General features: G+C 36.6%; 1 protein-coding gene and 1 pseudogene across 6 annotated transcripts in view; one reads left to right on the top strand and one right to left on the bottom strand.

Moving 5' to 3' along the window:
• Positions 1–27,390, bottom strand: part of Usp3 (ubiquitin specific peptidase 3) — a 109,606-nt gene that overhangs the window by 54,465 nt on the left and 27,751 nt on the right. For 2 of the 6 annotated variants that reach the window (XM_071608363.1, XM_071608360.1), the window contains exons 2-4: positions 12,573–12,676; positions 11,686–11,746; positions 6,872–7,003 (exon numbers count right to left, since the gene is read on the bottom strand). In XM_071608363.1, coding sequence (XP_071464464.1) covers positions 6,872–7,003; positions 11,686–11,746; positions 12,573–12,676 — 297 coding nt within the window. Of the gene's footprint in view, positions 1–6,871; positions 7,004–7,097; positions 7,151–11,685; positions 11,747–12,572; positions 12,677–27,390 lie in introns of those variants that run through there. The other 4 variants (XM_071608362.1, XM_027924430.3, XM_071608364.1 and 1 more) reach the window with 4 other exon arrangements.
• LOC114083250 (large ribosomal subunit protein uL30-like) overlaps positions 18,598–27,390 on the top strand; it is a 30,676-nt pseudogene continuing 21,883 nt past the window's right edge.

Here is a 27,390-nt window from a genome sequence, read left to right as displayed (position 1 = left end):
TTCTTTTAATATTTTTTCTTAATTGTAGGTGGACACAATAACCTTTATTTTTATGTGGTGCTGAGGATCGATCGCAGTGCCTCACACTTGCTAGGTGAGCACTTTACCACTGAGCCACAACCCCAGCCCTCCAGAATTTCTTAATATATTAATTCTAGTTGCTGTTTTCTACTAGAGTCCCAAGAGGGTTTCTGGGAATTCAAGCATATAATTTGAAAACAGACATATTTTGTTTCCAATATCTATATGAATTACTTCAATTACTATCTTATTATAATGGCTAGAACTGTCAAAACATTGTTTAATAAGTGACAATCATGTCTCTCATGATAGGAAGTATTTCTGTCTTATTTCTGATAAAACGGAAATGGCTTTAGCATTTCACAATTTAGTATATGATGTTTGCTTTCTTTTTTGGGGGGAAGCAGATGATAAAAGATAAATTTAATAGTTTCCTTTTATTTCAATGTTACTGGGTTGGTTTTTTTTTTTTTAATGAGAACTGGCTCTTTATAAATGTATTTTTTGCTTCTAATGATGCAATAATCTAAGGTTTTCTTTGCTGTGTGGAGAGAGTACTGGGGATTGCATCCAAGGGCACTTTACCACTGAGTTACATCCCCAGTTCTTATTAATTTTTTGAAACAAATTCTCACTTAGTTGCTTAGGAACACTCTATCACCGAGCTACACCCCCAGCTCTTTTTTGTTGTTGTTGTACAGGGGACCGAAATCAGGTGTACTAATAACCACTGATACTTATCTCCAGGCCTTTCTATTTTTTCTTTTGAGACAGGGTCTTGCTAAATTGCTTGGGGCTTTATTACATTTCTAAGGCTAGCCTCAAACTTGGAATCCTTCTGCCTCAGTCTCGAGTCACTGGGTTTACACTCAGATGCTACCACGCCCAGATTAGGGTTTCCTTTAATAATGAATATTGGTAGTCTTTAGGTGAAATTAACTCTACTTGGTAAGGATTTAGCTTCTTTTTGATATTGCTATACCTTACTAGGTTAGATTTATATGTATGTATGTATGTATGTATGTATGTATGTATGTATTATGACAGTACTGGGAATTGAACCCCAGCAGCAATCTATCTCTGAGTTAAATCCTCATCACTTTATTTTGAGACAGTGGCTCAGTAAGTTGCCAAAGCTGGCCTTGAACTTGCCATCCTTCTGCCTAGCCTCCTGACTCACTGGTATTGTAAACATGTACCACCACATCCAGTTAGATTTGCTTTTAAGTTATAGTTATTTACAATTATTTTAAATAGTGAAATTGGCATATTTCCTTGTTTTTGAGTTTCTATCAGATTTCTGGCTTAAGGTTTTCAGAGTTTCATAATAATGTACTCAACCTTAAATTTTAAAATATTGAGCTAAACTATCCAATATTACCAACTAGTCACATATGACTATTTATATTAAGTAAAATGAAACAAAATATTCAGTTCTTCAGTCACATTTGACTGCTCAGACAAAAAAAAAAAAAGACAAAGACAGAGAAAAGTTACTTTTTCTTTTGAGACAGGGTCTTGCTAAATTGCTTCAAAACTGTAAAAAGAGTTTTTCCATTTCTATTGTTAATGCTATTGAAGTTACCCAGGTCATAAGATTCCACATCATAGTCTTCATTAACTAAGAAAATATACCAAATCCAACCATTCTTTACTCATCTGAAACAAGAAGGCATTATCATACAAATAACCTGATTTTTTAAGCAACAGCAAAGAAACAGGTACATTAATCTCCTGCCCACAAAACTATGTTTATATAGTAAGTCATGTGTAACATTAATACTAAAAATAAAAATTTTTATGCAAAAAAGTACCCATAAAAAGGAATATTTTCCATTAAAGCAGCAGCTCTTACATTAAATTTAATTTTTTTTTTAAATTTTGATGTTTAGGGGCAAATTTGACCTATATCTTTATTATAAAAGATACTAGAGGGGGAACAAAAAGCAAGCTGACATTCTAATGACTTCATATATTTCGAACTTTTAAATTTTTAAATCTAAAAGAATTCCTTTAAAAAGAAAGTACATGTTTACATTTTCTTCTATTGAATTCTGATGTCTTGCCATCAAATAAGTCAATTATAGAGAATTAAAAGAACTCCTGCAGAGAAAAAATTATGTCTTTTGTCATAAATAGATAAATTTTTTCTATCCAACTTATTAATGAAGCCTTTTAAATTTAGACCACCTCTGCTAGAAAGTTTCTTTTTAAACTATATTTTTAAATAAACAAAACTCTCCCTGTTTCCTAACTGTTTACAACAGGTGTATCCAGCACCTGTGGTCCCAGTTGCCTAGGAGGCTTATGCATGAGCAACTCTGGAGCCCAGAAGTTCCAGGCCAGCCTGGGCAACATAGCAAGACTCAGTATCCAAAGAAAAGAAGGGAGGGAAGAGGGGAGAAGGAAGAAAGGAAGAAAAGAATGGAGGGAGAGAAGCAAGGAAATTTGTTTCTAAACAGTTTACATGCAGTTAATAAAAGATATTTCTTTTTTAAATCACAACTGCCTTAGAAAAAATGCAGTAATCAATTTAAACCTATAATAGCTTTATTTCTGTTAATATAAATTAAAATTGCTATTATAAGTGTTCAAATTCTGAAAATACAAGCCTGTTTTCAGACATTCACATTTCATAATATTTCTGTTTGAAAGGATGCTTTAAAACATTATCTTCCAGGAAACAGAATTCTAGTTATTTATTTAGGTACTAGAAATTGAACCTATGGGTGCTTTATAATTGAGCTGTATCTATAGTCCCTTTTATTTTTTCTTTTGAGACAGGGTCTTAGTAAGTTGCTTGGGGCCTCACTAAATTGCTGAGGCTGTCTTTGAATTTGTGATCCTCTTGCCTCAGTCTCTGAGCCACTGGGATTACAGTAGTGGTCCCAGTTACCTAAGAGTAACCACATCCAGCCAGTAATTTACTTTTAATATTCCTTCCATAATTCTTCATTATTAGAAATTTAACTATTGTTGATAAGGGTTCAAAGTTGACAAAGACTATGTCAGATGTCAAGAAATTATTTACTATTTTAAACCCATTAACTCCAAATTTCTACATATTTAAATCAAAACTTCTTATTTTAATCTTTGCTTCTTTTCAATCACAATAGTGTACATCATATGCAATTCTATTTGTATTGGTTAGGGAAGAAAGTGGGTGGAAGGGGAGGAAATATTACTTATTACACAATAATCTAAACACTAGCCCTTGTGTAAAACTCTTAAGAAGGTTTTCATTTTTACTTAAACCTTCATTTTCCTCTCAGTTTCATATTAATCTGGTTATCTCCTCAAGGAGTAGCGCCTTGGTTCAGACCAGAATTACTCCTTTTGGTACTGCTTTCTCTCTTTTGAAGTCATGACTTATTTTATGTTGTCTGCTTGGTTAATTAATACAGTATGTGCTTCCTCTCTGGATGGCCCGCTTAATCAGAACTGAGGTGAGGTGTTCTGGAAGGGTGTCCATCTTGGAAAGGAAATAAAGTAGCTCATCTAAGGCCATGATTTAAGTCTTCTTCAAGAAAAATGTCCTGTGACTCTTCAGTTCTCCAAGATGATCAGAGGACACAATACTATAGATTTGGTATAAACTTCCCCATTTTGGGAAGATAATAAAACTCAATCTTTCAAACACATCAGACACTGAGTACTGGGGAAAATACAAAGATCCGAGATATGTTTTCTTCAGTCCCCAAAGACATTTACAAATAACTAACATGCAACAGAAATTACAAATATCCCAAGAGATATAAGTTCAGGAGAGATTATATACAGCTGCAATTGAAGCTAGTAGGAGAGGGAAGAGTTCAACAGTAATTTCATTAAGATTGTGCAAAGAAAAGGCAGGGCAGGGACTCTTGGTAAAAGAAAATAAAGACAGAAAAACTAATAAACCTCAGAGTATCTTACTTTTCTAAAGCACAGAGCATGATGCTTTTTAAAAATGAGTTTCAACATTAGCTAAAGTCAAAATACTTAATAATCAAATACATTAAACTTAATACATTAATATTTTTACTACTGAACTAATCACTCAGATGAGCCACAAAAAATATACAAGGAGAATTCATAATCTGAAGTAAAATTATCTAAAATGTATTAGGAAATAACACATATACACTCCATACACACAGAAAGAGGAATTTTCTTTTTGTTGCTTCTTAATAACAGTTGAGGTATGAGGAACCTAAACTATAATTTCATCAGTTTACAACAATCTTTTCAGGCTGACAGTTAAATGATACAGGGTGGTTCCCTGGCATTTTGTTCTAATCCACAAATGAGGCGATAATGTGACCAACCAGCTGCAGCTCCCTTCCTGCAATTCAGAAGCTCTGGGTATCCACACACTTGCAGCTCTGTATAAGTTCACACAAAAGACTGGCAATTGGCCAAAAAGCCTCCACCATGGTGTACACTCCCCAAGGTTCAAGATTTTCCATTTAATTCCAATTCATCCATGAAACGACATATACTTTAGCAGACTGTATCAATGTAAAACAAATTAAATTCAATTTCAAAGTAAAAAAAAGTATTCCCCTAAAATATAAAAAGTAAATCCATTAAAACATATGATCTATATTTTAAAGAGCCCTATGAATATTTAATTCCACTCCATTCAGATAATCACTATTTCCTCAGAATCTTTCCAAAAGAAAGAACACCCAATTGCAAACTTGATATATCAGAGATTTTAATAGAGGTTTCCAAAGTTGCCCATTAAGCATTTCATGCATATTGCTAAATGAAGATCAAAATGAATGTTTTCAACATCTGGTACACACACAGGTTGATATGACTTTAGACAATAATTGTGTGACAGATACTTCAACAATGATCCTAATTTCTGTTTTTTTGTTTTGTTTTGTTTTGTTTTTTGTTTTTTGGTACCAGGGATTGAACCCAGGGATGCTTAACCCTGAGCCACATCCCCAGCCCTTTTTAATTATTTTATTTAAAGATAGGGTCTTGCTAAGTTGCTTTAGGACCTTGCTAAGTTTCTGCGGCTGGCTTTAAACTCTGGATCCTCCTGCCTCAGCTTCCCAAGCTGCTGAGATTTCAGGCATATACCACCATGCCTGGCTAATGACTGCTATTTTTAAAGCAGAAATACTTGCAAATATACAGAAACACATGGTTGTATAAATCAAGTAGCTCTGTAATTCTAGTTTTCTAAGGGATTGGGGAACTACCAGAAATACTTCAACAGCCTGACTAATATGCTTAAATTTAGTAGAAAAGAGTATGCTGCAGCAGCCAATAACAATAAACTGAGCATTAGTTGTATAAAGATCTGAGGAAGACTTTGATTTTAATTGAAATCTTTGTGTACCTTTAGATGCTCTCTCTTCTAGGTCTAGACACCTACATGAAGGATCACTGAACGAGAAGGTGTCTGAAAGGCTAAACCCTAAGAGATTTATTCAATAGCAAAAAATTAGTAAGATTAAACCTTTTAAAGTTGAAAAGATCTGAAAACCACTGACTGTTTTCTTCCCTTTAACGGGCATTTTTCTCTAATGATAATCTACAGAAAATGCAGAAAAGGATTGGCACAAAACTTCAGTAGAAAATGTAAATTAAAAAGGTATCTGGATATAATGCTAAGTGAAGTAAGTCAATCCCCAAAACCCAAATGCTGAATGTTTTCTCTGATATAAGGATACTGATTCATATTGGGGTTGGGTGGGGGAGCATGGAAGGAATAGACGAACTCTAGATAGGGCAAAGTGGAGGCGGGGGGAAGGAAGGAGGTATGGGGGTAGGAAAGATGGTGGAATGAGATGGACATCATTATCCTAAGTACATGTATGAAGACACAAATGGTGCGATGCTACTTTGTGTACAATCATCAATATGAAAAATTGTGCACTATATATGTAACATGAATTGTAATGCATTCTGCTGTCATATATAACAAATTATAATTTTTAAAATGGTATCTGGACTTTATCCCTTTCTGTCCATTATTACCTTCATATAACATTCAAGAAGTATACGGCAAGAAAATCTCTTTCTGAAGGCATCCTTTAACATCTTCACTGTTTTCCCCTCAAAATCAACAACTGTTAGAACTAAAGCTAAAATGATTAAAACAAGAAGTATTCATCATATTTTGCTAGTCAAGGAAGGAAGGAAGTATTTCACACCAAAATCAAAACTTCAAAAAATTATGTTTTCTGTGCATTCCAAATGGATATGAATTGTTAAACCTCACTTGTAACCCAAACAACATGTTCTAAGTCACAAAAATAGACACTACTTTAATATCATTTAAATGAAATAAAGATGTATGTTATATTACAAAAGACACTGGGCCTCTAACCCCTATTTAAAAGTTGAAATACTTAAAAAAAAAAAAAAAATAGCCTGAAAGGATACATACCAAATTCTTGACATTTACCTCTCATAGAAGAGAACCGCTCCAAGAGAAGGAAGATTGTCAAAACAATCTTTCAAACAATGAAAATAAAATTTTTTAGATTATATGACAAATTGTTAAGTGGACAGTAGAAATATGGGTTGTTATATTAGTCTTCGGTTTAAAACAACACAAAACAAATTATAATAACAATGAAATCCTTTTCTTTCTCTGAAGCTTAATGGGATGGGCAAAGAGCAGAGGGATGGGAAAAAAGAGGAGGCCTAGAAGTTGAAAGAAACAATGCAAAGTGAAATCTGAATGAATTAAAAAGGGTACTCCTTATGGCTCCCATCCCCATACAAGACTAAAAGGAGGTAATGGCAATAGCAACTGGCTTAGGGAGAGGGAAAGGTAAAGAAGATAAGAGCACACTTGCACAAAGACAATATGAAACATCACTTCCAGAAAATATTAACTTACCAATATGTACTGTAGCTACTGCAATCCATACACACTGTATGCTGAGCTTTATCTTGCTTTTCTGACTTCTTATGGTTGGTTAAGGGTATTTGTGCATCTTCATAATGTTTTTTTGCATGGCCATTCACATACCTTATAAAAACCAAATGAAAGTTTATTTTAATATAAATATTGTTCTGAAAATTAAAGTACTAAGAAATAATAAACCAGGCATGGTATCACACACCTATAATCCCAGTGACTCAGGAGGCTGAGGCAGTAGGATCACAAGTTGCCTCGGCAACTTAGCAAGACTCTGTACCAAAATAAAACATAAAAAGGGCTGGGGATGTAGATCATTGGTAGAGTATCCCTGGGTTCAATCCTTAGTACCACCCCCCGCCAAAAAAAAAAAAACAGATAATAAAATTCAGGATTAATTAAATTGAAACAAGAAAGAACTATAAAAGCATTCATTCAATTACTCAGTCATAAAGAAGAATGAAATTATGGCATCTGCAGGTAAACGGATAGAACTGGAGACTATCATGAAATAAGCCAATCCAAAAAAACCAAAAGCCCAATATTCTCTCTGATAATGCAGATGCTAATACACAATGGGGTGGGAGGGATAAAAATTCATTGGATTAGACAAAGGAGAATGAAAGGAAGGAAGGAGGAACAGGAATATTAAAGACAATAAAATGAACTGGACATTACTTTCCTATGTTCCTATGAATATATGTTCCTACTTTTCTATGAATACATGACCAATATAACTACACATAGTGTACAACACAATAACAGAAAGTTATACTCCATGAATGTATAATATGTCAAAATCAACCCAGGGCCTCACAAATTGTAGGCAAGAATACCCACAACCCCTAAGGTCAGCTTATTTTTTTTTTTAAGAAGTTTATTTCGGCTCTTTAATTTTTTTTAACTTGTCTGCAGTCTACTTTTAATTGTTCACTAGACTAGGGCCAGGCAAGAAAAGGTATTACCCATGCAGATCAATGTCAGTATCACTGATATTATTATCACTTACAAATTTCTCTGCTGATGCTTTTGCTATAACTTTTTTCTTTTTCTAAATTTTTCAGATTGTTAGCTCCCAACTTGAGCAACTACCAAAGATAAGTTCTGTAAAGAAAGTAATCAACCATTTTCCACAGGGTCATAGCTTAAATATGTCAGTCAAACATGGAAAAAGGATAATCCTCTTATCGACATGGCTTCAGATCTTTTGTTTGAATGCCTGAATAATCACCTATTCTTAGACAGAAACACATTTATTTGGAAACAATCCAAATAAAACACAAAGCATCTTAAGTTTATGAAACTTATTTTTCTACATGGACAAAGATTATCAAAGGGTGATTATATTCATACAAATTTTATAACATTTTTCAATACAGATAAATAAATCATTTTATTAAAGCACGCAAAATGAAATCAAGTATGGATTCATATGCACATGTATGTATGTAAATTCATCCACACCTTTACCTGAATACCACACAATACTACACTGCCACTACGAAGACCTTATAACACAAAACTTGCCAGGTCCTAGAAAGCAGCCAATTTGTAGAAGGCAAAGTCTACTTAAACAGTTAAAACAAATCTGGGTTAAATGGCACCAAAATAAACAAGCTTAGAGAGTTCAGACAACATTTTCACCATGAAGCACATTAATTGTACCCAAAGCAACACTTACCTTAGGGAAAGTAGGACAGTTATGGTAACTTCAAACCTACCTTCTATATCCCAGGAAAACGGAACACATTCAAGGCAATATTAATCTCAACTCAAAATTTAATTTTACTCTCCCCCCCCCTTTGTTTTTTGAAAGTGGGGGTGGGGTACTGGGGATTGAAGTCAGGGACACTTGGCCACTGAGCCACATCTCCAGCCCTATTTTGTATTTTATTTAGAGAGACTCACTGAGTTGCTTAGCACATCCCTTTGGCTGAGGCTGGCTTGGAATTCAAGATCCTCTTGCCTCAGCCTCCAGATCTGCTGGGATTATAGGTGTGTGCCACAACACCCGGCTCTTTTTCCATTTTTTTTTGATACAACTTTAAATGTTTTAAATACAACTAACTCTTGGGTATATACATGGGTCCCCACAAGTGAAGTACAATGAATTTTAAAGTAAAATAACTGTTAAAAGTATAAGCTCCAAAACTACATTTACTGGGTTCAAAAGAAACCTTTATCACATTCTGGAATATGAGCTTAGGTGAGTTATTAATCTTTCTGTGCTTGTTTTCTTATTCATAAATAGAGGTAACAGTATAGTACTTGTGTTTAACAGGCTATCAGGTGATTATATTAGTCCATGGCTCAAAATGAATGAATGTATTTTATTAGCATTTTCCTTTCTATGCTTAACTACTATTTCTTGAGAATTCAAACAACAGAATTGCTTAGAAAAGAGACACATTAAGCAAATATTTTGAGATAATACATCATTGCATAGGTCAAGAAACACTAATTAAAAAGGCAAACTATGCTATTAGGTTCAACATCTAATCATGTTAATTTCTATTCTTATATTTATACTCCATATTATGAAAAATAATGGTACTATTTATGATGGGGAGTGCCTTTAGAATAAAAAATTTAATACTGAACAATAATAATAAATGACATTACCACTTTCAAGTCTTTGAAAACTCGTCATCTTTACATAGTGCACATACAATCATTCGTTTAATTACAATACTACAGTCTCCAAATACACTAGATGTGCAAATGGTTCCTATAAATGTCAGTGATAAAGTTAGAAGTGTGACTATTGATGACATTAAGATCAACAATCTTAACTGGTAACTGGATAATACACAAATGCGTTAGTCAAAAGTTAACAGTTTTGAATTAGATGCAGTGGCATGTCTGTAATCCCAACAACTTGAGAGGCTGAGGAAGGATAGAAAATTTGAAGCCAACCTTGACAACTTAGTAAATTGTTTCAAAACAAAAAGGGCTGAGGATATAGTTCAGTGTTACAGTGCTTGCCTAGAATGCATAAGGCCATGGGCTGAACTCTAGCATAGCAAAAAAAAAAAAAAAAAAAGTTAACAGTTTTATATAAACTGGCTAGCTTACATAAAAGTAAATATTTCCCTCATGGAGTTTCAGGTTTTAAATACTGTAGAGATTTTGGCCTATAGTACAAGAGGGAAAGTTTCATCGTATGTGTCAGAGATTGCTAACTAAAATCACAAAAAAAATAAATAGGAGGTATTATGAAGACCAACAGAATATGTAACTCAAATATGCTATTGATAAACTGTTTCCTAGTTGAAAGAATATTCAACTTTAGACAAGTAGACTAAAATTACTAAAAAATCAGTACATTTAGCAATCAACACCTAGAATTACATGTTTTACCACCATTATTGTCCTTTATGAAAATTAGCTAGTCAGCTACATAAAATGGATATCTAAATTCAGGCTACTGTTAATATTCTACTTACTTAAACATATTTCTCTGAAGCTAAGTCAAATGTCTAAATTTAAGCTTGCTTATAATTAGAAATAGTCTACCTGCAGAGTCCAGACATTTTTCAATTTGTTTTTCCCAAAATCTACCTAGAGAATTGTTTGTTGCTTGCTACTGAGAACATTACTTCTCCAATTTTTTCCTCAAAAATTTGTAAGGTCTTTTTACTGGCATATGATCTTTAAGATTTTTAGGTTTTATGAGATAAGAAGAAGACATAACTAGATAAATTTTATTGCATTATAATTCTCACCTCTCAAAATCTAGGAGAGGAATGTGTCTCTTTGAGTACAGAATTTAAATGCTTCTACTTTTCTTCTCTTTACAAAAAAAAGTTATCTGTACAAAGTACTTTCAAGTTTCCTAAATCCTAAAGATTTTAAAACCACAACAGCCAAAATTAAGAGAAGCAGTTAACATTTCCAATGTGTCTGTGGAAAGAACACTCAATTCCAGAACTTAATATGTGGGGTTAAAAAAAAAAAGTGAAGTGAACAAAGATGCTCTTTTCATGCAACGAGGATCTAAAGATAACAATGGGGAAATATTCCAGATAAGCACAATACAGATTTCAGCCTGTGTGACTTAGTATGACTTCTCATCTTCTAATAATTTCAAAGTAGATTTTCTAAGCTAAAAGAGCAGTAGCAATAAATAAGCTATTGTGGCTAAAAGAACATAAAGGTTGATATTTGAGTATATATTAGAACAAGTGTCAAAAAATTTAATATCATTTTGAAGCCAAAAACTGGGAAGAAATGTTTGGGATTAAATCTGGGGTGAGGTGGGGTAGAGGAAGTTAAGTCCATAGAAAGCAAAATGTCTTAATAGAACAATGAAACATTTGGTACATCTTAGGAATAAACAACTCTACAGTGAAGTCATTTTCAAAGGGAATTCTTTTATCTTTAAGGTGGGCATATAATAGATGAAACAAGATTGGCCATGTATTGATAACTATTTGAAGTAAGTAAGGAGAACATGGAGTTCAATTATATTCTTTTGACAGAGTGAGACCCCATCTCAAAGGAAGGAAACAAAGGAGGGAAGGAAAAAAGAAAAAAGTTCCGTTGTTTTGTTTTTCCAACCAAATATTACTAACAGATTATCTTGATAATCAAATTAACTCTTCTAAGTATCAATATGAAGCATTTTTCCATAGATTTTCCCAGTTATACCAAAGAACAAAAAGATTCAATTGGAGAGGGAAAAGAATTATATGCTATGATTAACAAATCCAAGTCAATAAACTTTGACATAAAGCTTAAAGGCAAATATTAAAAAGCAAATAGGGTAGTGAAGTAACAAGTATGCCACCTACCTTCCACAGTGGACACTTGAACAAGTCAAACAGACCCAAGGGCTTTTGTTGGACCGGCACACTAATAAAAAGAAAAATACAATATAGCAATTATATCATGTTATTTCTCAATTTCTCCCCTAATCTGTAACACATATCCTGTGATCAAGTTATAAATTCCGAGGCTGTTTAGGTGCAATGAGTCATAAAACCTTGCTTTGTGAATGCAAATACAAACGGCTGCATTGAAAATAATATAAGTGCATGTCCACTATAGCTGCTTATTTTTTTTATTGGTTGTTCAAAACATTACAAAGCTCTTGACATATCATATTTCATACATTAGATTCAAGTGGGTTACCTTAGACAGATGGAATGGAATCTTAAAGAGGATATGAGACAGCAAATTCAAACAGCTGCTTATTTAAACTGTTTATTTAATTCAAATAGCTTAACCACAAGTTAAACACATATATTTTCTCCTTTATTACTTATTTTCTTTTACCACAGTCTCCAACAAGTTAATGATAGTCTATTTTAAGTCTAGTCTTCTAATCATACATCTTTGCCATGCAGGTCATTTACCACTATAAATAACAACTATTTCAGTATATTTAGTAAGAGGCACACCCTAAGGTTATAGTTATGAAGAGTAAGCCTAATTTTTTAAAAAGTAACTCTCTGTTGTGTAAAATACATGACAATGGCATATAATTCTTGCTAATATTATAATCAGGATGATATAATCAGATATAAGTAATATTATTTTAGGTATTACAGGAGTAGAACCGGCAAGGAGGAGTAAGAAAACATTTAAAATTCTGGTTAAATTTTTGTTTGCCTTTTACTCACTTGATTAAAAATATGTTCAGTACATGATTTTCAAAAGAAGAGCAATATAAAATCACCTGGAAGCCAGGCATGGTGATGCACACCTGAAATCCCAGCAACTGGGGAGGCTGAGGCAGGAGGATCACAAATTTGAGGCCAGACTCGGCAACTTAGCAAGACCCTGTCTCAAAATAAAGTAAAAGGGCTGGGGATGTGGCTCAGTGGTAGAGGACCTCTGTGTTCAATCCCAATTACCCCTATACACACACACACACAATCACATGGAAAGCTTTTTCAAAACACCTCTATTCCACTGAGGCAAAGATAACAACACTAGGATTGAAAAAGTACAAGGATGAAGATGTATCTCAGTTGTAGAGCACTTACTTAGCCTACATGAGATGCTGGTTCAATCTCCAGTACCACCAAATAAAAAGAAGTGCGAAGAACATGCATATTTTGAGAAAAGCAGCTTCTCAGATGATACCCTAATAAAACCCCTTGAGAAGCACTAGTCAGCCTCCTAGAGATATGGGCAGGATACCAACAGCACAACCACACACTCAGGATCACACCTGGCTCTTAGTAGGAACTTAATAAACGTCTGTTAGAAATAAAGTTTAATTTTCTTAGTGTAGGAAACCATGCTTTCCAAAATCTGGCGCCTACTTTCATCTTTCTTGCATTATCATCCATCACAAGCCTTTTTCACAGTCAAGAAACTGTAAATAAGGCAAATCAAGAATAAAGTACCCTTTTAATGTATCCAGAAACATTTATTTTAACAAGTTCTTCCAAAGATATTTAATTATAATACCACTGTTTGACCTGCCCTTTACTGTAGTTTAGATTCCAAATTCTGTGATAATACAGATTAATTTGTAGATTTTTATTTTGTAGAGACAATTTCTAGACAGCAAACTCCCATCATTATGACCCTGTGATTATTAACCATTTGATTCCAATGCTCTTTCCTTAGTATCTATATACATAAGTTCCCAAATGCTCTGGGAACCAACTTTACCATTCTACTGGTTCCCTCATTAATAAGTCAAATAAATATTTGATTATGTCCATTCTGTATTCCTATAAGAGGGGAGAAGGAAGGGGAAAAGCAGAATAAAGTGACATTCTGTCCAACAGACTCTCCCATCTGGCCAGAATAGGACTTGAACTGTTTTTGAAAATGAAAGCTTTGAGAGAGAAAATCCCCTTCAAGTTAGCCAAAGGCCCTCCCTCTTTCCTTAATACATTCACACATTTACCTTAATTGACAAGGCTATCCTTGAAGAAATTTGAGTGTTTTACTGAACTATGTCCAATTCTATTACACATGCATGTAAGCTGCATGACAGAAAGACTTAAAAGAATGCCTACCAAACTATTAATAATTATTTAGGCAGGTACATGGGAAAACTATTGTAAGGGAAGACCATTGGCTTTGTATTTGCACATCTCTGTAGTGTTAGCCTCACATGAAAAGAATATGACATTTTTATAGTTGGAAAAAAGTCCAATAAAAAAGTACATTAAAATGTTGGGTACCGTGGTGCACACATGTAATCGCAGTGATTCTGGAGGCTGAGGCATAAGGATCACAGTTCAAGACCATCCTCAGCAACTGAGACCTGTCTAAATAAGTTAAGTAAATGGGTGGAGAATATGGCTTAGTGGTTAAGTGCTATGGGTTCAATCCTTGGTACAAAAAATAAAAGTACTTTAGAACAAAGCTTACTTGAATAGGTATTCATGGTTTGAGGTATACTTTGGAGGACTGGGAAAACAATATTATGCTTCTTTGTTCTATCAAGTCTTTGTTTTAGCAAGTATTAAGAAACATTGTAACTCAATCTGGAAAAAAAATGTTGAAGTTTGTGTGTTAGAGTGGAAAATTGGGTGTTGAACTCAGGGGTGCCAGAATTATATCCCCAGGCCTTTTTCATTTAGTTTCAAGACAGGGTCTTCCTAAAATGCCCAGGTTGATCTCAAACTTTCAACCTTCCTATCTCAGCCTTCCAAGTAACTGGTATTACAGGCATGTGTCACCTGGCCCAGCTCTTGTCAAAATTTTATAGTATTCTGAAACAAATAATTATATTACAGTAGTAGATTTAGGCCCAAGTTAAGAATTCAAAGAGTTTTTAAATTATGCAGGATGTTCCCCTTTTTTCCCTTTGATTTGGAGCGTTTCCTACCAAGTGTTCCTTTTCCCCTTTTTTATAGTTACAAACATACATACAGTACAGTTTTGTGATCTTATTTTTCCTCTATTGCTATATGAGTGCATTTTCTCACATTATTGCTTTTAAAACAGGGTATTATATCTCTGGACTTAAAATAGCTCAAAAACTATTATTAATTCTTAAAACTTCTGAGTTCCAAATTTTAAAATGATACACTAAGGTTTGGGGGGGAAGAATTCAAATAATCCCTTAATGGTATGGGTTTTGAGATGATAAAAATGTTTTGGAACTAGACAGAGGTGGTGGTTGTGGAACAACTGTGGATGTACTAAATGCTACTGAATTTGTTCCCTTTTAAAAATGGTTGATTTTATACATGAATTGCACCTAAGTAGAAGATACCTACATATAATACTCTTAAGGCAAGGATGAAGAGGAAAAAATAAAAGGAAATAAGGTTCTGAACTTTCAAAAAATTGGAAACAAGTGACTGTGCCTTTTTAATAAACCTAAAAATAAAAATAAAAAAACAAAAATCCCTTCACTGATTCAAGAAATCTGATATCTTCTATCATTTATTATAAGAAAGTTGATGTGTGATAGAGCAGTTAGTCTTGGCTATTTAAATGACCGTACTCCCTGAGAGTATAATAGTCACAGCAAAAAAAAAAAAAAATGTAAAGACTAGAAAACTATAGAGAATAGGGATATTATAGGGGATTCTGAAGCCAATAAATAGCATTGCTTTGGGAAATATTTACTCTGTTTATACCCCTTACCCCAGTTTAAGAACTGTTAGTATACCCAAGACAATTATAAGATGAAGGATACTTGCTTTAAATTAAACTAATTCTCCATTATTGTTAAGAATGAAACAGGTGGATGGAGATGTAGCTCAGTAGTAGAGTGTCTGCCTAACATGCTTGAGGCCCTGGGTTCAATCTTCAGTACTGGAAAAATTAAAATGAAGGAAAGAAAGATCATAGCATGAATGACAGAATACTACAGATCATCTTAAAATCATTTATTTGGGTCACCTTTAGGGAAAATGTCTTATTATTAAAAGGAGTTCCAATTTGTAGACAGATATGTTTCAAAAGTTTATCTGTAGTATGAATGCATTTCCCATAGAAACAGAATTAAAAGTTTCTAGGCTCTTCTATAAAATGCTACATGAAACTTAAATACTGGTACATGCACACATATGCATACACATGATTAAAACACACATAATAAAATATTTTAACTCTGAATACAGTATCTATTCAGCAAAACATAAAATAATTAAATCAAAGGGTTTTTAAAAAAATATTTTTAGTCTTCTCACTGGTATTTGAGAGAAAGTGAGAAAGATGGAAACTCCTGGAAGTTCATAAAGTGATATCTGTAAATTAATAGGAGCTCTTTAATACACCTAATTATATCTCAAAGTGATGCCGAGGTAAAGAAACCATGCAATGTATTCTGCAAACAGTTACACTTGACCATAGCAAGGTCATTCGGCATTTCATAAATAAAGACTCATCTTTCATTCAGATTATAATTTTTTTCCAAACCAATGTATCCTTCTCCTTTAGTAAAGCTCTTCCATTTCCTTAGAGTCTCCTAACCCTAATTTCAATTTCATCTCTCAGCTTCTGTGTATCTTAGATCAATAACTGGCACTGTGAGGATTCCTTTCACTCTTCTCCTCTTCCTAGACAGCTCCAGAATCTTTCTCTCTCCCTGTTCCCATCTCCGCCTCCAGCTCTTCAAGTTGGGGAAAAAAAGACCTGTGTCTGGTAGGAATGAAGAACATCTTGATCCTCTCTAGAGCTTGGGCCATTTTCCAGAAGGCAGAAGCTATAACATAAGCTGGAAAAAAATGGGTACAAGAGTCCCACCTCTAAAACATGCCTCAAACTCATGTCTTCTTTCTAAAGTCCAAAGCTTTAATTTTCCTGGAAACCAGAGGCTCAGAGGCAGAGGAAAAACATTTAAGTGACCTACAGATCAAATTGCTTTTACTTATATGAAGGAAATAGCAATCTGAGAGACAAAGGGCAGAACTATGAAATTCTGTGCTTTAAGGGCTTATTCATACAAACATTTTCAAGTTCTGCTTCAAAGACAAAATGGCACCCACACTGAATATTGTATAATATTCTTTATACATAACCATTGATTTTCAATATCCTCTTAGTAGTCACTATATAAAACCTAACAATAAAGGACATATGGTATTACTATTTACAACAAAAATTCATCACTGTCTACACACAAAGTAGTACAAGCATACAGTACTAATAGGTAAGTCATTTACAGTGCATAAATTATTCAGAGTTGTTTCAACTAAGAGAAAAAGCTCTGCTCTTCTCAAGAATGCAGAAAAACAAGGATCAGATCTAAGATTCTAGTCCTAGCTCTACCATTATTATCTATAAAAGTGCAAATATTCCTACTATTCTGAGTCTATGTCTTCATTGTAAAATGAAGAGTAGGCAATGACCTTGTCCCTTCTAATTATAAAATTATTCAAAGACATCGACCTGGCAAAATTTAAACAAATCAATCATTTCATCCTCCCTTATAAATAAAATCTTCTAATTCTACTTTCCACCCAATTTTCTTAAAGGGCTTACAAAAGATTAACTGCTAATGTAGTATAATTTCTAAACCTGTGGTTTTCAGGTTTTTTCCCCTGCTTCCCATCATCCCTGAAGCCAATACATTCCCACCATATTGCTCTCCTCAGTATTAGCAACTCACTACACAGAAGGGTGGGAAGGAAATATGTGGAATCACTGTTCAAAGCTATTACAAACATGCTGACATAACAAGAAAACTCAGAACCCCAACCCTACATACAATTTTTAAAGCACAACATTTTCAAAATATTAGCAACCCATAAGAAAATATCCATAATATATTTCTTTTAAAAAAAAGTCAAAATTTGTGGGACTGGGGTTGTAACTCAGTGGTACAGCACTTGCCTAGCATGAGTGAGGCACTGGGTTAGATTCTCAGCACCAAATACAAATTTAAAAAAAAAAAAAAAAAAAAAAGATCCATCAACAACTAAAAAAATGTATATTTTTTAAAAAGGCCATTTGTATGTAGCATATACTGTGTAGCAAGACTATATATGAATATTACTTCATTTGATGCTCTACAATCCAAAGAGATATGAACTACTATTTGGCCTATCTTACAGATTAGGAAATTGAGGTACATAAAGTTATACAACTTGCTAAGTTAGTAAGCAACACAGCAAAAACTCAAGCTTATACTGTTTTTGAAATCATAGACTATGGCAAAGCAGATAAAACCAGAAGACTGACACTTACATTTGGTTTGTTTTTCCTTTTCCTTTTATTTATTTTTAGAGACAGGTCTTACTATATTGCCCAGGCTGGCCTTGAACTCCTTTAAGCTTAAGGGCCTCCTGTCTCAGCCTCCTAAGTAGCTGAGACTACAGGTTTGTGCCAGGGCATGCCACCATACCCAGCTTCACTTTTGTTGTAAAAAGAAATCATACTATACATTTCTATGTCTGTGCAGATACTATAGCTCTATATAAATTTTAAAAGTCTAAAAGGGTATTATAGTAACTGTTAACAGTTATATAAAAGAAATGGTATGGTGAGTGGAGCCACAAAGACCTGCTTTCATTTTCAACTGTACTATTTGAAGTTTTTCAAACAGCATTACTTCTTTCAAAATAAATGTTAAATTTAAAAAGCTTTAAAAATGAAAGAAATTGTGGATCCAAGATGGTGGGCCAATGGGAGGTTGTATCGCTCCATGACCTGGGTCTCACGTAGTGAGAATACTGCTTGTCTGTGAGCTATTTTCCTGCTCCCATGCAGGAATCACGGCCACTGTGCCAGTGGAGGGCTCTAGGCCTCAGAGTCAGGTTGGGTCTCCCAACTACTCGCCCATGCAAGACTACAGGGTACCGGGAGCAGAACCATTGACATCAGCACTGGCGCAGAACTTTCAGCCACCTCCCACACCCCCAGCAGAAATTATGGACACTGCTCCCACGCGGGCCACCCGGCAGCCTACCATGTGCAGGAAATCTGGCTACCACTCCCGTGCAGAACCCCCATCTACAAATGTGGGGCTCCCCGGGTAGCCACCATCTAGGGACTCTGCAGCAGAGGAGATAGTCCCCTAAGCGTAGTGGCCTGCCTGCACCCGAGAACTTCACATAGGCTCTGAAGTCTTAGTCAACGGCCACACACTGCACTCCACTGAGCTGTCTCTGAACTCATCATCCAACATCATTGCCTGGCTCCCCCACCATACCCAACACCCCATCAATGAAAGCAGGCGCCTCCATCTTGGATCACCTTCATCACCATCTTTAGTGGGGGCAACCCCTAGTTTGGAACTCTAACTTTGGCTGGCCAGGTACCCAGTTTCTAACTCCTCCCTTTCCCAGCAGCCACTACCCTGGCACAGCGATTCCCTGGTTATCTTCACCTTCCTGAGGGCGGATATACCAGCTAACAACAGAGGACACCACTATTGGATGAGAGGGGAAGCAGGAAAGATACTGATCTCCAACCCAAACAATCCTTGTTTCTTCCTTCAAGATTTTTTTTTTTCTTCTCCCTCTCTATTCTCCTGCTCTCACATCCCCAACATATGTGAAACAAAATACTTTGCATTAATTAGGATTTTGAGGTCTGGGACGTCTGAATAGTATATTATACTTGTATTGTATATTCTTTTGTTTGTATCTTTTATTTTTTATTTTTTTCCACCATTTCTAGTATTTTAACAATTTTAAAATTTTTTCTTAACAAATGTGTGTTTGTTTTATGTACTCTACTGTCTTCCCACTTACTTGTCTATGGAAAATTACTTATGCTACTAATCTTCCTCTTTAGATTTCTCTTTCACGCTTCGTAAGATATAATAACTATATTCTCACCTCCTACCTCCTCAGTATATCATCCTATTCCTCACCCCCAGTTCTTTGTCCACCATCAGAAATCATAAACCCTTTTATAATCCTACTGAGTAAATTGCAGATAATAATTGAATTTACCATTTCGGTACATTGTGACCAAATTGTAAATGTCTTAATAGCAAGCATTTGTTTTTAGGGTGTATACTGTTTATATTGGGATCTCTTAACATTGTCCTTCACCTCAAAGGAGAGGTATAAGAACCCTACAGGGGCACTATAAGCCTACAGGGTAAAAACAGTAATGCCTAGGATCCACAGTGCTAGAAGGGAAGACACACAAGCAATATGAAAAGACAAAGGAAAAAAGTGCCCAAAACAAATCAAGATACCCACATTATTAGAATCCATGGTCAGCACAGCAGAAGAAATTACAGAGAAGGAGTTCAGGATGTACATAAATAAAATGTTCTGTGAATTAAAGGATGACATGAGAGAGCAAATACAGGCATTAAAAGATCATTTTGACAAAAAGCTACATAAACAAATACAGAAAACAAAAGAGTATTTCTTTTTTTTATCATTTATGAAAATCTATTTTTATTTATCATTAAAGGACAGTCTGCTTCAGTTTAGAATACCATGTTGAATACTAGTTTTCCTTTAAATCATGAGGTTATTCTGTATTTATCATCTACAATCTATCATTAGTGATAAACACTTGGGTTCTATTCTTTTTTTTGTTTTGTTTTTGTTTTTTTTTAATTTATTATTGTTGGTTGTTCAAAACATTACATAGTTCTTGATATATCATATTTCACACTTTGATTCAAGTGGGTTATGAACTCCCATTTTTACCCCATATACAGATTGCAGAATCACATCAGTTACACATCCATTGATTTACATATTGCCATACTAGTGTCTGTTGTGTTCTGCTGCCTTTCCTATCCTCTACTATCCCCCCTCCCCTCCCCTCCCCTCCCCTCTTCTCTCTCTACCCCCTCTACTGTCATTCATTTCTCCCCCTTGTATTATTTTTCCCTTTCCCCTCACTTCCTCTTGTATGTACTTTTGTATAACCCTGACGGTCTCCTTCCATTTCCATGCAATTTCCCTTTCTCTCCCTTTCCCTCCCACCTCTCATCCCAGTTTAATGTTAATCTTCTTCTCATGCTCTTCGTCCCTACTCTGTTCTTAGTTACTCTCCTTATATCAAAGAAGACATTTGGCATTTGTTTTTTAGGGATTGGCTAGCTTCACTTAGCATAATCTGCTCTAATGCCATCCATTTCCCTGCAAATTCTATGATTTTGTCATTTTTTAATGCAGAGTAATACTCCATTGTGTATAAATGCCACATTTTTTTTTAATCCATTCGTCTATTGAAGGGCATCTAGGTTGGTTCCACAGTCTTGCTATTGTGAACTGTGCTGCTATGAACATCGATGTAGCAGTGTCCCTGTAGCATGCTCTTTTTAGGTCTTTAGGGAATAGACCGAGAAGGGGAATAGCTGGGTCAAATGGTGGTTCCATTCCCAGCTTTCCAAGAAATCTCCATACTGCTTTCCAAATTGGCTGCACCAATTTGCAGTCCCACCAGCAATGTACAAGTGTACCCTTGCTGAGAGCCACAGCCGAGTCTGTATGGCCCTGGCATTTTGCCAACAGTATTGACTGACAGGCGAGGCATTACTATCCGCCTCTGCCGCAACTTTTGAGTTCTCGCACTATTTTGGAGTTCTCGTGGGGATTTCCGGGGATTCCCCGAGAGTTCCCATTGGTTGGGGAAGTGCAGGAAGAGGGATTTCCGGGAGAGATATTTCCGGCTGGGGGTTCCTGGACGAGCCGCGTGGCGTTCAGGAGGATTCCCCGGGAGCTGTGTGAAGTGTTTTCCTGCAGTTCAAAAATAAAGTTTGTTCCTGCTTCAGTGGCTCGTGATTTGTGCCCAGCCAGACTGAGGCATACCCTTTTCCCCACATCCTCGCCAGCACTTGTTGTTTGACTTCATAATGGCTGCCAATCTTACTGGAGTGAAATGGTATCTTAGGGTGGTTTTGATTTGCATTTCTCTGACTGCTAGAGATGGTGAACATTTTTTCATGTACTTGTTGATTGATTGTATGTCCTCCTCTGAGAAGTGTCTGTTCAGGTCCTTGGCCCATTTGTTGATTGGGTTATTTGTTATCTTATTGTCTAATTTTTTGAGTTCTTTGTATACTCTGGATATTAGGGCTCTATCTGAAGTGTGAGGAGTAAAGATTTGTTCCCAGGATGTAGGCTCCCTATTTACCTCTCTTATTGTTTCTTTTGCTGAGAAAAAACTTTTTTGTTTAAGTAAGTCCCATTTGTTGATTCTAGTTATTAACTTTTGTGCTATGGGTGACCTATTGAGGAATGTGGAGCCCGACCCCACAGTATGTAGATCGTAGCCAACTTTTTCTTCTATCAGACTGTGATTTGATATCAAGCTCCTTGATTCTGATTTGATGTCTCTGATTTGATATCAAGCTCCTTGATCCATTTTGAATTAACTTTTGTGCATGGCGAGAGAAAGGGATTCAGTTTCATTTTGTTGCATATGGATTTCCAGTTTTCCCAGCACCATTTGTTGAAGATGCTATCCTTCCTCCATTGCATGCTTTTAGCCCCTTTATCAAATATAAGATAGTTGTAGTTTTGTGGATTGGTTTCTGTGTCCTCTATTCTGTACCATTGGTCCACCCGCCTGTTTTGGTACCAGTACCATGCTGTTTTTGTTACTATTGCTCTGTAGTATAGTTTGAAGTCTGGTATCGCTATACCGCCTGATTCACACTTCCTGCTTACCATTGTTTTTGCTATTCTGGGTCTTTTATTTTTCCATATGAATTTCATGATTGCTCTCTCTATTTCTACAAGAAATGCCGTTGGGATTTTGATTGGCATTGCATTAAACCTATAGAGAACTTTTGGTAATATCACCATTTTGATGATGTTAGTTCTGCTTATCCATGAACAGGGTATATTTTTCCATCTTGTAAGATCTTCTACTATTTCTCTCTTTAGGGTTCTGTAGTTTTCATTGTATAAGTCTTTCACCTCTTTTGTTAGGTTGATTTCCAAGTATTGTATTTTTTTTGAGGATATTGTGAATGGAGTGGCTGTCCTCATTTCCATTTCAGAGGATTTGTCGTTGATATACAGGAATGCCTTTGATTTATGCATGTTGATTTTATAGCCTGCCACTTTGCTGAATTCATTTATTAGCTCTAATAGTTTCTTTGTAGACCCTTTTGGGTCTGCTAGGTATATAATCATGTCACCTGCAAATAGTGATAATTTAAGTTCTTCTTTTCCTATTTTTATGCCTTTAATTTCTTTCGTCTGTCTAATTGCTCTGGCCAGTGTTTCGAGAACTATGTTGAACAGAAGTGGTGAGAGAGGGCATCCCTGTCTTGTTCCAGATTTTAGAGGGAATGCCTTCAATTTTTCTCCATTCAGAATGATGCTAGCCTGAGGCTTACCATAGATTGCTTTTACAATATTGAGGTATGTTCCTGTTATCCCTAGTTTTTCTAGAGTTTTGAACATAAAGGGATGCTGTACTTTGTCGAATGCTTTTCCCGCATCTATTGAGATGATCCTATGGTTCTTATTTTTAAGTCTATTGATGTGGTGAATAACATTTATTGATTTCCGTATATTGAACCAGCCTTGCATCCCAGGGATGAATCCTACTTGATAATGGTGCACAATTTTTTTGATATGTTTTTGTATCCGATTTGCCAGAATTTTATTGAGGATTTTTGCATCTAGGTTCATTAGAGATATTGGTCTGTAGTTTTCTTTCTTCGAAGTGTCTTTGTCTGGTTTAGGAATCAGGGTGATGTTGGCCTCGTAGAATGAATTTGGAAGTTCTCCCTCTTTTTCTGTTTCCTGAAGTAGCTTGAAAAGTATTGGTATTAGTTCCTCTTTAAAGGTTTTGTAAAACTCTGCTTTATACCCATCCGGTCCTGGGCTTTTCTTAGTTGGTAGTCTTTTGATGGTTTCTTCTATTTCCTCAATTGATATTGGTCTGTTTAGGTTGTCTATATCCTCCTGACTCAATCTGGGCAGATCATATGACTTAAGAAATTTATCGATGCCTTCACTATCTTCTAATTTATTGGAGTATAAGGATTCAAAATAATTTTTGATTATCTTCTGTATTTCTGAAGTGTCTGTTGTGATATTGCCTTTTTCATCCCGTATGCTAGTAATTTGAGTTCTCTCTCTTCTTCTCTTCGTTAGCATGGCTAAGGGTCTGTCGATTTTATTTATTTTTTCAAAGAACCAACTTTTAGTTTTGTCAATTTTTTCAATTGTTTCTTTTGTTTTGATTTCATTAATTTCAGCTCTGATTTTAATTATTTCTTGCCTTCTACTTCTTTTGCTGTTGTTTTGCTCTTCTTTTTCTAGGATTTTGAGATGAAGTATGAGATCATTTATTTGTTGGTTTTTTCTTTTTTTAAGGAATGAACTCCAAGCAATGAATTTTCCTCTTAGAACTGCTTTCAATGTGTCCCATAGATTCCGATATGTTGTGTCTGTGTTTTCATTTATCTCTAAGAATTTTTTAATCTCCTCCTTGATGTCTTCTATAACCCATTGATCATTCAGTAACCTATTGTTCATTCTCCAAGTGATGCATGATTTTTCCTTCCTTCTTTTATCGTTGATTTTCAGTTTCATTCCATTATGATCAGATAAGATGCATGGTATTATCTCTACTCCTTTATATTGCCTAAGAGTTGCCCTGTGACTTAATGTATGATCTATTTTTGAGAAGGATCCATGTGCTGCTGAGAAAAAAGTGTAACTGCTTGATGTTGGGTGGTATATTCTATATATGTCAATTAAGTCTAGGTTATTAATTGTGTTATTGAGTTCTATAGTTTCCTTATTCAACTTTTGTTTGGAAGATCTGTCCAGTGGTGAGAGAGGTGTGTTGAAGTCTCCCATGATTATTGTATGGTGGTCTATTAGACTCTTGAACTTGAGAAGAGTTTGTTTGATGAACATAGCTGCACCATTGTTTGGGGCATATATATTTATGATTGTTATGTCTTGTTGGTGTATGGTTCCCTTGAGCAGTATGTAGTGTCCCTCTTTATCCCTTTTGATTAACTTTGGCTTGAAATCTATTTTATTTGATATGAGTATGGACACTCCTGCTTGTTTTCAAAGTCCATATGAGTGATATGATTTTTCCCAACCTTTCACCTTCAGCCTATGTATGTCTTTTCCTATCAAATGCGTCTCCTGTAGGCAGCATATTGTTGGGTCTTGGTTTGTGATCCATTCTACTAGCCTGTGTCTCTTAATTGGTGAGTTTAAGCCATTAACATTTAGGGTTATTATTGAGATGTGGGTTGTTCTTCCAGCCATATTTGTTTATTTATGTTACTAAACATGGTTTGTTTTCCTCTTTGATTATTTTTCCCCCCTTTACTGTCCTACCTCCCACTGTTGGTTTTCATTGTTATTTTCCATTTCCCCTTTCTGTAATGTTTTGCCTTGGATGTTTTGAAGAGATGGTTTTCTAGCTGCAAATTCTTTTAACTTTTGTTTATCGTGGAAGGTTTTAATTTCATCTTCCATCCTGAAGCTTAATTTCGCTGGATACACAATTCTTGGTTGGAACCCATTTTCTTTCAGTGTTTGAAATATGTTATTCCAGTATCTTCTAGCTTTCAGAGTCTGTGTTGAAAGATCAGCTGTTATCCTGATTGGCTTACCCCTAAACGTAATCTGCTTCCTTTCTCTTGTAGCTTTTAAAATTCTCTCCTTTTTCTGTATGTTGGGCATCTTCATTATAATGTGTCTAGGTGTGGATCTCTTATGATTTTGCATATTTGACGTCCTGTAGGCTTCTAGGATTTGGGATTCTGTCTCATTCTTCAAGTCTGGGAAGTTTTCTCGTATTATTTCATTGAATAGATTGCTCATTCCTTTGGTTTGGACCTCTATACCTTCCTGTATCCCAATGACTCTTAAGTTTGGTCTCTTCATGTTATCCCATATTTCTTGGATGTTCTGCTCATGGTTTCTTAACAGTCTTGCTGAGCTGTCTATGTTCTTTTCAAGTTGAAATACTTTGTCTTCATTGTCTGATGTTCTATCTTCTAAGTGTTCTACTCTGCTGGTAGTATTCTCAATTGAGTTTTTAAGTTGGTTTATTGCTTCCTGCATTTCTAGGATTTCTGTTTGTTTGTTTTTTATAACCTCTATCTCCCTGTATAGTTGATCTTTTGCTGCCTGGATTTGTTTGTGTAATTCATTGTTGAAGTGATCTTTCATTGTCTGATTTTGCTGTCTAATGTCTTCCTTGAGACTCCAGATCATCTGAAGCATGTATATCCTGAATTCTTTATCTGAAATTCCATCTGCTGCAGCTGTTACCTCTTCTAATGTTGAGTTGACCTGCATTGCTTGTGGTCCTTTCTTTCCTTATCTTTTCATACTGCTTGCGTTTCTTTCTGCTTGGTGAAACTGTTGTGTTTTTGAAAAATTTTTCCCCCTATATATTTATATTGCTTTTGTATAGTTGAAAAGTCTCTCTTGCAGGGTCGGGCGGCGGTCTGCCTACCTTGCAGGCGCGGGCGGTGGCTCTGCTCTGCCCCTCCTCCAATTGGTGTGACGTGTCTACTACGCCCGCAGACCCCTGTGCCTGTTTTGCCGGTCAGTCCCAGGTCTGCCTACCTTGCAGGCGCGGGCGGCGGCTCTGCTCTGCACTTACTCCAATTGGGGTGACATGTCTACCACGCCGGCGGGTCCCTGGGCTTATTCCGGGCACGGGCGAAAGCTCTGCTCTGCCCCTACTCCAATTGGGATGACGTGTGTACCACGCCGGCAGGCCACTGGGCCTGATCCGCCGGTCGGCTGCAGGTCTGCCTACCCTGCAGGCGCGGGCGGCGGCTCTGCTCTGCCCCTCCTCCAATTGGTGTGACTTGTCTACCACACCCGCGGACCGCTGGGCCTGTTACGGGCGCAGGTGAAGGCTCTGCTCTGCTCCTACTCCAACTGGGGTGACGTGCCTACCACCCCGGGCGGCCGCTGGGCCTGTTCCACCGGTCGGTCGCAGGTTTGCCTACCTTGCGGGCACGGGCGGCGGCTCTGCTCTGCCCCTACTCCAAATGGGGTGACGTGTCTGTCGCGCCGGCAGGCCACTAGGCCTGTTTCGCTGGTCGGTCGCAGATCTGCCTACCTTTCGGGTGCGGGTGGCGGCTCTGCTCTGTCCCTACTCCAATTGGGGTGTCGTGACTACCACGCCGGCAGGTCGCTGGGCCTGTTCCGGGCGCAGGTGGCGGCTCTTTTCTGCCCCTACTCCAATTGGGGTGACGTGTGTACCACGCCGGCAGTCCGCTGGGCCTGATCCGCCGGTCTGTCGCAGGTCTGCCTACCTTGCAGGCGCGGGCGGTGGCTCTGCCCTGCCCCTCCTACCACGCCTGCGGACCACTGGGCCTGTTCTTCCGGTCGTTCGCAGGTCTGCCTACCTTGCGGGCGCGGGTGGCGGCTCTGCTCTGCCCCTACTCCCACTGGGGTTACGTGACTACCACACCGGCGGGCCGCTGGGCCTGATCCGGGCGTGGGCGAAGGCTCTGCTCTGCCCCTACTCCAATTGGGATGACGTGTGTACCACGCCAGCAGGCCGCTGGGCCTGATGTCCGGTCTGTCGCAGGTCTGCCTACCTTGCAGGTGCGGGTGGCGGCTCTGCTCTGCCCCTACTCCAATTGGGGTTACGTGACTACCACGCCGGCTGGCCGCTGGGCCTGTTCTCGGCGTGGGCAGCGT

This window comes from Marmota flaviventris, chromosome 2 (assembly GCF_047511675.1).
Source record: "Marmota flaviventris isolate mMarFla1 chromosome 2, mMarFla1.hap1, whole genome shotgun sequence".
NCBI classification, from domain to species: domain Eukaryota; kingdom Metazoa; phylum Chordata; class Mammalia; order Rodentia; family Sciuridae; genus Marmota; species Marmota flaviventris.
Note: the sequence above shows the minus strand (reverse complement) of the source record. Positions and strands in the feature narration are given on the sequence as shown.